This window comes from Thamnophis sirtalis, unplaced genomic scaffold (genome assembly GCF_051295495.1).
Source record: "Thamnophis sirtalis isolate CommonGarterSnake01/CBP01778 unplaced genomic scaffold, rThaSir2_p1.2 scaffold_13, whole genome shotgun sequence".
NCBI lineage: Eukaryota > Metazoa > Chordata > Lepidosauria > Squamata > Natricidae > Thamnophis > Thamnophis sirtalis.
The window spans coordinates 54948140-54958212 of record NW_028261393.1 but is presented as its reverse complement, the minus strand read 5'-3'; the positions used below and the strand labels follow the sequence as shown (position 1 = coordinate 54958212).

The following is a 10073-nucleotide window of genomic DNA, read 5'->3' as shown; positions in this document are numbered from 1 at the left end:
CCCAGTAAGGGTATGGCTAGCTGATGAGAGCTAAATAGCTTGAAATAGATCTATACTAGTCTCCCTTTATTTATTTATCAGCACAAATACAACAATATATATATATATATATATATAGATAGATAGATAGATAGATAGATAGATAGATAGATAGATAGATAGATAGATACATACATACATACATACATATATATATATATATATATATATATATATATATATATATATGAAGTGACTATTTAGAATACCTTGTTGAAAAATGAAGGAATAAGATCTCTGTTTGAATGTATGATGTACAAGGACAATAATGAACATAATCATACTCGATAGATGATTGGTGGGATTATGCATAATTGAAAACAGCGATATACAAATATAAATGGTTGGTAAATCTCTTTCATATTGGGATCTGTGATTATATAAAGGTATACTGTTATTAAACAGACAATCAAGAATGTAAGGGAATTAGGTTTATTGGGAAAAAAATATTAATTGTAATTGAATATAGACTGTACAATGAAAGTGAAGTATTGGAGATGTGATTGTTTCGATGCTACATATTATCATACATGGTGGACTTGTAAAAAGGTAAAAAAGCATTTTGGATAAAAATATGGTGGATTATGCAAAATGTTCTTTAAAAAAGGCTAAAGTTTACCCCTCAGTTATTCTTGTTAGGTATAACTACTGATTGTACTGTTATAGAGACTAATTAGATTTTGAACTTAATAACGGCAGCAAGACTGTTGGTGGCGCAATACTGGAAGAAGGAAGATTTGCCTACTATTCAAGAATGGACATTAGAAGTAACAAACTTAGCAGAGATGATGGCTAAAATATCAGCATATCTCAAGGACCATTCCAATGAGAGATATAAACTGGAGTGGAGAGGATGGATTGACTATACTCAAAATAAATACGGGACTAAGAAATTCCAGATAGTTTATGACTGAAGAAACAAGGAATGATATAATCTGTTTAGAGCTAGCCTAGCAAAGAGGAGTTGAAGCTCAAATGAAAGATGATACTAACTATCTTTAAGTTTATTTTAGAACATCTTTGTTAAAGATTTATACCCTGTATTGGTTCTGGGAAGTCGGGGTGGGGGGATTGGAGGTTGGGGGCGTGGGGTTTGGGTGGGGAGGGTAGGGGGAGGGAGGTAAACATTTGTAAAAGTTTTTTTTTCCAAAAATTTTCAATTAAAAAAAAAGAAGAAGAAAGTGAAGTATTTAGTTATACTAGATGAAAAATCTGTGACCGCAAATGTAATTGAGAACATGGATGCAAAAACACTTGTAACCAAACGACAGGCTGTATGTAATAGATGAGATCATCCAAGGTGGCACAATGGTTAAATGCAGCACTGCAGGCTACTGCTAGATCAGCAGTTCAGCGGTTCAAATCTCACCGGCTCAGGGTTGACTCAGCCTTCCATCCTTCCGAGGTGGGTGAAATGAGGACCCGGATTGTTGTTGGGGGGGCGATATGCTGACTCTTTGTAAACCGCTTAGAGAGGGCTGAAAGCCCTATGAAGCGGTATATAAGTCTAAGTCTACTGCTATTGCTATTTTTTTTTAAATATTGCTTTTTTATTTTTATGTTTAAAAATAAAAAATAGATTGGGGGGGGGGGGAAAACAATGCTGGGTTGAAAAAAAAAACCTGGGACATCTCATTTTCTCTACACTTTCTGCAGCCCAAAGCTTCTCTTTGGAGCCCGTTGTGCAGAAAGACGCCCTGCCCCGCCAACCTTACTTCTTATACTCGGCCAAGAACTTCAGAAGGTCCTCCGTGGAGAGTTTGCTGCTCTCTTGCTTATAGAGGGGAGAGAACTTCCCATCCAGATCCAAGGTGCCTTGGGAGTCTTTGAAGACAGACCTGGAGGGAGGAAAGGATGTAGATTTGAGCAACATTCCCACCTGCTCATGGAAACCTCACAGCCCGCCAGGTAAAAATACCCAAGGTTAGAATTTATGGAGCTCCAGAGGTTTTGGCCAGGAAGCAGGTGCTGAAACAGAACTAGGGAACGGAATGCAAAGACTTGGTTGGTACAAAGTGGCTTATATGTAAGTACTGCAACGTGCTCTACATGGGGCTGCCCTTGAAGAGCATCCGGCGACTTCAGCTAGTCCAGAATGCGGCCGCGCGAGCGATTGTGGGTGCACCTCGCTTCACCCACGTAACACCTATCCTCCGCGAGCTGCACTGGCTACCTGTCGATCTCCGGGTGCGCTTCAAGGTGCTACTTGTCACCCATAAAGCCCTACATGGTAGTGGGCCTGGGTACTTGAGAGACCGCCTACTGCCAATTACCTCCACGCGACCTATTAGATCTCATCGATTAGGCCTCCTCCGAGTTCCATCTGCCGGTCAATGCCGACTGGCAACTACGCGGAGGAGAGCCTTCTCGGTGGTAGCTCCGACCCTATGGAACGATCTCCCCATGGAGATTCGTACCCTCACCACCCTCCAGACCTTCCGCACAGCCCTCAGAATCTGGCTATCCCGTCAGGCCTGGGGCTAAGACTGTAACCCGCCCGAATGGTATGAATGTTGTGTTTTTTAATTATGTATTGTCTTATATGTTAAAAAGTTTGTCTCCCCCTCCCTCTTGGATTGTGAGCCGCCCTGAGTCCCCCCAGGGAAAAGGGCGGCATATAAATAAACTTCTATCTATCTATCTATCTATCTATCTAACTTTCCACCCTTCTTAGCCAGGTTCTTTCATTTTAACCATTCAAGTCAAGAGATCAAACCAAGTTTGAAGGACATGCAGGCCCAGGAGTGGCCTTTTTCATGGAACTGCCCTGACGAAATGAATCAAAGAGGAATCAAAGTCTTGGACAATGTTAAGATGAATGTGCATTCAACTTTCTGGAGAACATAAGCTAAGAAGGGAGAGAGGTTTCCCGGGGAGTCTGTTGGTGTGTCTTTAGAAGTGCTGAGCAAAGAAAGTTGGTTTATCAAATTACCAGTCGCAGAGAAAATATTTCTCTGGGCTATTTCAGGGCAAATTTCACTCAACCTTGTATCTGGAGATGTATTTGGATGGCAAAGGGGTGTGGCCTCCTAAAGGCCAGCATACTTCCAGGGATGGAGATTTCAACCAAGAAATGTCCTTCTGAGGAAGAGTAGAAGAAGCAGACTCCTGGAAGAGCAAGGTCAAAATAGAAGGTCTCCCCGCCATGAAGAACCTCCGAATGCCATCTTCAGATGGCAGTTTGTCCTGGCAGCTGTGGGCAAGTGGCTTAGCTCCTGGCATCTTCTGCTCAAAGGAAGGGTGACATGTTGGCATTGACATCAGCAGAAGAAGCAGACTCACCTGACCGCCCAAGCAAAGGGCATACGGTATCGTCCAAGACGGCTACACACCACCTTGGCCAACTTGTGGACCTTCTGCGCCGTCTGTGGCGGAAGGAAAAGAGAACAGATGTCGACAGCTGGTTGGTTGAAGTTGGAAGATGAAAGAGATCCAGGAGTGGTGGCAGGCAGGGCAGGTGGAGAAGCCAATCTCAGAGAAATCAGGTGAGGCAAGTTCTGAGAAAGGGGGAGGTGAGGTTCCCTCATCTAGATAAACCCATAAATGCTCTAGGGAAGTACCGAGAACATCTGAAGCATCTCCAACTGCTCACCTTCACCTCTGTCTACCCAGGAAGAGGACAAGTGGGCAAAAGGAAGCTCGGTAAATAAATTCTGCCCCCCCCAAATCCCTATCCCCAATCCAAGAGACGCTTGGATCCAAGAGATGTCTTGTCCATGTTCAACAATCTCTTCATAACTCGACCTAGGAGTCACATTATTTAGGAGGAATATCCGTAACATATATTCACACACTGCGCCAAGATATGGCTTGTGTGAACTCGGTATGTCAGCTCAATCCCACTGATTTGTAAACCATAGCTGGGTACAACTTCATAACCCAACCAGCCATGGTTGCCTCTTATGGGTTCGACCACTGTTGTTATCTCAGCAGGATGTTTTCTGCCCTTCATGATGTAAACCGAACAGGAAGAGCTTTATGGGATGGGAGGTCCCGCCTTAAGACACTCGGTGCCTTCTTTCTCATCCCAAAGCACGGCCAGCCCATCCCAGGAAATCCGATGTACCTTTGCAGGATCCGAGTTCTTGACGTAGGGCTCCACGCTGTGGGCAATGCTCCCTTGAAGCACCTTCTCCACCCGGGCAACGAGAAAAATTTCCGGGTGTGGGTTGGTCACAGAGAAGACCCCCTTGGTGTAAAAAAGAGAAGCGAGCAGAACATCAGAACTTAAAGGTCAAGGTTCCCCTCGCAGATAGGTGCTAGCCGTTCCCGGGACTCTAGGGGGCGGTGCTCATCTCCGTTTCAAAGCCGAAGAGCCAGCGTTGTCCGAAGACGTCTCTCTGGTCATGTGGCCGGCATGACTCAACGCCAAAGGCGCACGGAACGCTGTTACCTTCCCACCAAAGGCGGTTCCTTATTTTTCTACTTACATTTTTTTTAATTGAAAATTTTGGAAAAAAAAAACTTTTACAAATGTTTACTTCCCTCCCCCTCCCCCCCAACCCCCCCAACCTCCCCCCCCCTGACTTCCCAGAACCAATAGAGGGTATAAATCTTTAACAAAAATATTCTAAAATAAACTTTAAAAAAAGTTAGTATCATCTTTCATTTGAGCTTCAACTCCTCCTTGCTAGGCTAGCTCTAAACAGATTATATCATTCCTTGTTTCTGCAGTCATAAACTATCTGGAGTTTCTTAGTCCCGTATTTATTTTGAGTATAGTCAATCTATCTTCTCCACTCCAATTTATATCTCTCATTGGAATGGTCCTTGAGATATGCTAATATTTTAGCCATCTCTGCTAAGTTTGTTACTTTTAATGTCCATTCTTGAATAGTCGGCAAATCTTCCTTCTTCCAGTATTGCGCCCCCAGCAGTCTTGCTGCGGTTATTAAATGCAAAATCAGGTTAGTCTCTATAACATGGCTACTTACATTTTTTGTGTGCTTTCGAACTGCTAGGTTGGCAGAAGCTGGGACAAGTCACGGGAGCTCACTCCGTTACGCGGCGCTAGGGATTCGAACCGCCGAACTGCCCACCTTTCTGATTTGACAAGCTCAGCGTCTTAGTCCCTGAGCCACCGTGTCCCCTCAGAACTTACAAAGCCCGTAAAGATGGACAAGACAATGGGAAGGCCATTGTTTGAGTCTCAGCTAGGAGCTCAGGCCGACCCAAGAATATCTTAAGCCACGTGGGCCGGTCCTTAAGAGAGAGTTCCGACTTCAACCAACTCTCCCCTAAGTAAGGACAGAAGAGATCCCAAGAGGTGGGCGGGCTCACCTACAAAGCTGTTGAGCTGTGAAATAGTTAAGGGAGTTAGACTTATATACCGCTTCATAGGGCTTTCAGCCCTCTCTAAGCGGTTTACAGAGTCAGCATATCTCCCCCAACAACAATCCGGGTCCTCATTTTACCCACCTCGGAAGGATGGAAGGCTGAGTCAACCCTGAGCTGGTGAGATTTGAACCGCCGAACTGCAGATAACAGTCAGCTGAAGTGGCTGCAGTACAGCACTCTAACCACTGTGCCACCTTGGTTCCCTCATCTCTGACTGACATGATCAGTCAGGTGGCGCAGTGGGCAGGGTGCAGTACTGCAGGCCACTTCAGCTGACTGTTATCTGCAGTTCGGCGGTTCAAATCTCACCGGCTCAGGGTTGACTCAGCCTTCCATCCTTCCAAGGTGGGTGAAATGAGGACCCAGACTGTGGGGGCGATATGCTGACTCTGTAAACCGCTTAGAGAGGGCTGAAAGCCCTATGAAGCGGTATATAAGTCTAACTGCTATTGCTATTGATCTGTGTTTCCAAGATGTCATTCCCATTCTGATTCCTGCTGGTTAATCAGGTGTAGAAGTATCCACTGTAATAACCACTCTTGCCCTGGCTTTGGAATAGGATGCCATTATCACAATGAGCTCAGCATCTGGATCCACCACCCTAAAACAGAGACCAGATGCTGGGGAGCAAGAATAAACCTGTGCTTTAACCTCGTGTTCTACTGGGGTGAAGTTGACTACGGAGAACTAATAAAACTTGATAGCTTATTAGTAACCTTGTCTGTCAACAAATGTTGTATCTTTTTATTCTCGATGGATGTATTTTATTCTCCTTACGTACACTGAGAGCATCGGCACCAAAGGCAAATTCCTTTTGTGTCCAATCCCACTCGGCCAATAGAGCCAAGGTGGCGCAGTGGTTAGAGTGCAGCACTGCAGGCTACTTCAGCTGACTGCTAGTTCGGCAGCTCGGCTGTTCAAATCTCACCGGCTCAAAGGTTGACTCAGCCTTCCATCCTTCCGAGGTGGGTAAAAATGAGGACCCGGATTGTTGTTGGGGGCAATATGCTGACTCTGTAAACCGCTTAGAGAGGGCTGAAAGCCCTATGAAGCGGTATATATGTCTAACTGCTAAGAGCCGAGGTGGCGCAGTGGTTAAATGCAGCACTGCAGGCTACTTCAGCTGACTGCAGCTCGGCTGTTCAAATCTCACCGGCTCAGGGTTGACTCAGCCTTCCATCCTTCCGAGGTGGGCAAAATGAGGACCCAGATTGTTGTTGGGGGCAATATGCGGACTCTGTAAACCGCTTAGAGAGGGCTGAAAGCCCTGTGAAGCGGTATATAAGTCTAACTGCTATTGCTATTGCTAATAAAGAATTCAATATCTAAATAGTAGATTGCTCCTTGCTAGGTTTAATCCCACTCCTATTTCCTTTGGAGGCTTCCTTCCTCTTCAATCCGAGGCCGGGCGGACTCCACAGAACTTCTCACCTGCTTTATGTAGCGCAAGCTGGACTCAGCCATGCCGTGGAGGGAAGGGCTGTTGATGGGGCTGTTTCCAAGTTGTTGGTCGGAAGAGTCGCGCAGCATCTCCCGCACGGGCCCAGAATTTAAGTCCACGTGGAAATCTGCTGAGATCTTGCAGCAGTTTTTCAGATCGAAGAGAGCCAGGCTGAGGAAGAACGGCTCTACCTGGGGACACAGCAAGAAGATATCTGAGGTTGACCTCAATTGGACGCTCTACGGAAGGGAAGGTTGGGTTTTCAAGGAAAACGATGGGTTGCTTTGAACTGTTGGCATTGGAAGAGGCTCCTGAGAACAGGGGTTGACCTGACTCAAATTATCCTACTTTGGACACATGATATGAAGACCCAGCTGGGTGGAGAAGGGTTGGATTTTCAAGGAAAACGATGGGTTGCTTTGAACTTTTGGCATTGGAAGAGGCTCTTGGGAACAGGGGTTGACCTGACTCAAATTATCCTACTTTGGACACATGATATGAAATACCCAGCTGGGTGGAGAAGGCTGCTGTGCTGGGAAAGGTGGAAGGGGAGGGAAGAAAGAGTAGCAGCAAAGTGGAGGGACTGAGTTGCAACAGGGATGAGTGCATTGGAAGATCTGAAGGACCAAAGTTGGGGCCAGAGCATCTGGGTGAACATCTATCTGTGTGGTTGTGAAGAGTCAACAATGACTTGTTGGCATGTAGTCCATCCAAGGGCCAAAAGTGGGACTGCCTGGGAGGGGGGCATCTTCTAGAAAACTGGTGGGCTTCCACATGCTGTTGGTTGGCCAGTAGGAGAACATCTACGAGACTAGATAGCCCAAGGCTTCATCCAGCAAGACATGACATGTTCTTATGACACGTTGGAAGGATCAGGAAACTGTTTGGGAGAGAATAAATAACAATGTGGAGAAAGCTCTGGTATATATGGGGGTCCGCCCTACATTGGAAGGGGGGTCCTTGGAGCTGTCATTCAGCTGGGCCAGGAGGTTGAAGGTCAGGGTGTGGCAATTCAGCAGGAAGCGTGGCCGGCCCCTTTCCTCAAAGGGTTGGATGTCCACCTCAAGTCCGGAGAAATCGAGCCGCTAGAAGAGAAAAAGGCAAAGGTGATTTCTTTTTTTTCTGGAGAGAGGTTGAAAAAAGTCTTTCGTGATTATCATGTTTGGAAAGGAAGGGCAGATGGCACATATTTCAAAATTATCTTCCTTCCTTCCCTCTCTACTTCTGCTTCTCCTTCCTTCCTTCCTTCCTTCCCTCCCTTCCTTCTTCCTTCTTTCCTTTTCCTTCCTTCCTCCATCCCTCTTCGTTTCTGCTTCTCCTTCCTTCCTTTTCTTCCCTCCCTCTGCTTCTTTCCTCCCTCCCTGCGTCTCCTTCCTTCCTACCTACCCTTTCTCCTTCCTTCTTTCCTTTTCCTCCCTTCCTCTTTGCTTCTTCTTCCTTCCCTCTTTCTCCTTTCCTCTTTCATTTTCCTTCCTTCCTTCCCCCTCCCTCTTTGCTTTTCCTTCCTTCCATTTCTCCTTCCTTCTTTCCTTCCCTCTCTGCTTCCTTCCTCCCTCTCTTTACTTTTGCTTCTCCTTCCTTCCCTTTTCCTTCCTTCTTTCCTTTTCCTTCCTCCCTCACTCTTTGCTTCTCCTTCTCCTTCCTTCCTTCCCTCACTTTTCCTTCCTTCCTTCCTTCCTTCCTTCCCCCTCCCTTTGCTTCTCCTTCCTTCCATTTCTCCTTCTTTCCTTCCTTCCTTCCCTTCCCTCTCTGCTCCCTCCCTCCCTTTGCTTTTGCTTCTCCTTCCTTCCTTCCTTCCTTCCCTTTTCCTTCCTTCTTTCCCCCTTTTGCTTTTGTTTCTGCTTTTCCTTCCTTCCTTCCTTCCTCCCTCCCTCCCTTTTTGCTTTTGCTTCTCCTTCCTTCCTTTCCTTTTACTTCCTTCTTCCCTTCCTCTTTGTTTCTGCTTCTGCTTTTCCTTCCTTCCTTTTTCCTTCTTTCCTCCCTTTTTGCTTTTGCTTTTCCTTCCTTCCTTCCTTTTTGCTTTTCCTTCTCCTTCCTTCCTTCCTTCCTTCCTCCCTCCCTCCCTCCCTTTTTGCTTCTCCTTCCTTCCTTTCCTTTTCCTTCCTTTCCTCCCTCTTTGCTTTTGCTTCTGCTTTTCCTTCCTTCCTTCCTTCCTTCCTTCCTTCCTTCCTTCCTTCCTTCCTTCCTTCCTTCCTTCCTTCCTTCCTTCCTTCCTTCCTTCCCTACCTGTCAGCCATGCTTTTCCCCTGAGCCAAGCTCCTCCATCCCTGAAAGGATTACCTGCACTTCTGGGTCAAAGGAGAAGAGGTTCTGTCTGCCTTCGCTCCGGCTGAGTTTGCTCAGCTGCTCCGTTTCTCGGCCGTACTGAAAGAGAGCAGAGCCCGTCAGACGGGAGGCCGAGATGGGTGGAAACTGGAGGGGAGGCAAAATACTCAGCTCCAGGGCAAAGGAGACGGCGAAAACTCTGACAGAGAGAAGCTGGGAAGGAAGGGGGTGTGTGTGAACCTGTGCGGCAGGATCATGCCCTTGTGACCTCTAGACTGGACTACTGCAATGTGCTCTACATGGGGCAGCCCTTGAAGAGCATTCGGAGACTTCAGCTTGTCCAGAATGCAGCCGCACGAGCGATCGTGGGTGCACCTCGGTTCACCCACGTAACACCTATCCTCCGCGAGCTGCACTGGCTGCCTATTGGTCTTCGGATATGCTTCAAGGCACTAGTCGTCACTTATAAAGCCCTTCATGGTATTGGACCTGGGTACTTGAGAGACCGCCTGCTGCCAATTACTTCCACTAGACCGATTAGATCCCACAGATTAGGCCTCCTCCGAATCCCATCCGCCGGCCAGTGTCGACTGGCGACTACCCGGAGGAGAGCCTTCTCTGTGGCTGCTCCGACCCTCTGGAACGAACTCCCCGTGGAGATTCGAACCCTCACCACCCTCCAGGCCTTCCGCAAAGCCCTTAAAACCTGGCTGTTCCGACAGGCCTGGGGCTAAAGAGCTGTTGCCCCCGTCTCGAATGGTATGACTGTTGTGTGCTTTTAAATTATGTATTGTTATGTTTCGTCTTTTATTTTTTGTCTGTACCCCCCTTCCCTGATTTGAATTGTGAGCCGCCCTGAGTCCCCTTCGGGGGAAAAGGGCGGCATATAAATATAATCAAATCAAATCAAATCAATCAAATCATCAAACCCACCAGGTAACCAACGGCCTGATCAGAATGCCGAAACAATTCTCTCTCCGTGCAGTTTGAG

General features: G+C 46.8%; 1 protein-coding gene across 4 annotated transcripts in view; it reads right to left on the bottom strand.

Moving 5' to 3' along the window:
* Window positions 1-10073, bottom strand: part of DOCK11 (dedicator of cytokinesis 11) — a 106641-nt gene that overhangs the window by 74212 nt on the left and 22356 nt on the right. For all 4 annotated transcript variants that reach the window (XM_087727759.1, XM_087727758.1, XM_087727756.1 and 1 more), the window contains exons 10-15: window positions 9098-9181; window positions 7762-7902; window positions 6808-7008; window positions 4106-4228; window positions 3322-3404; window positions 1755-1877 (exon numbers count right to left, since the gene is read on the bottom strand). In XM_087727759.1, the coding sequence (XP_087583885.1) occupies window positions 1755-1877; window positions 3322-3404; window positions 4106-4228; window positions 6808-7008; window positions 7762-7902; window positions 9098-9181 (755 nt within the window). The remainder of the gene's footprint in view (window positions 1-1754; window positions 1878-3321; window positions 3405-4105; window positions 4229-6807; window positions 7009-7761; window positions 7903-9097; window positions 9182-10073) is intronic.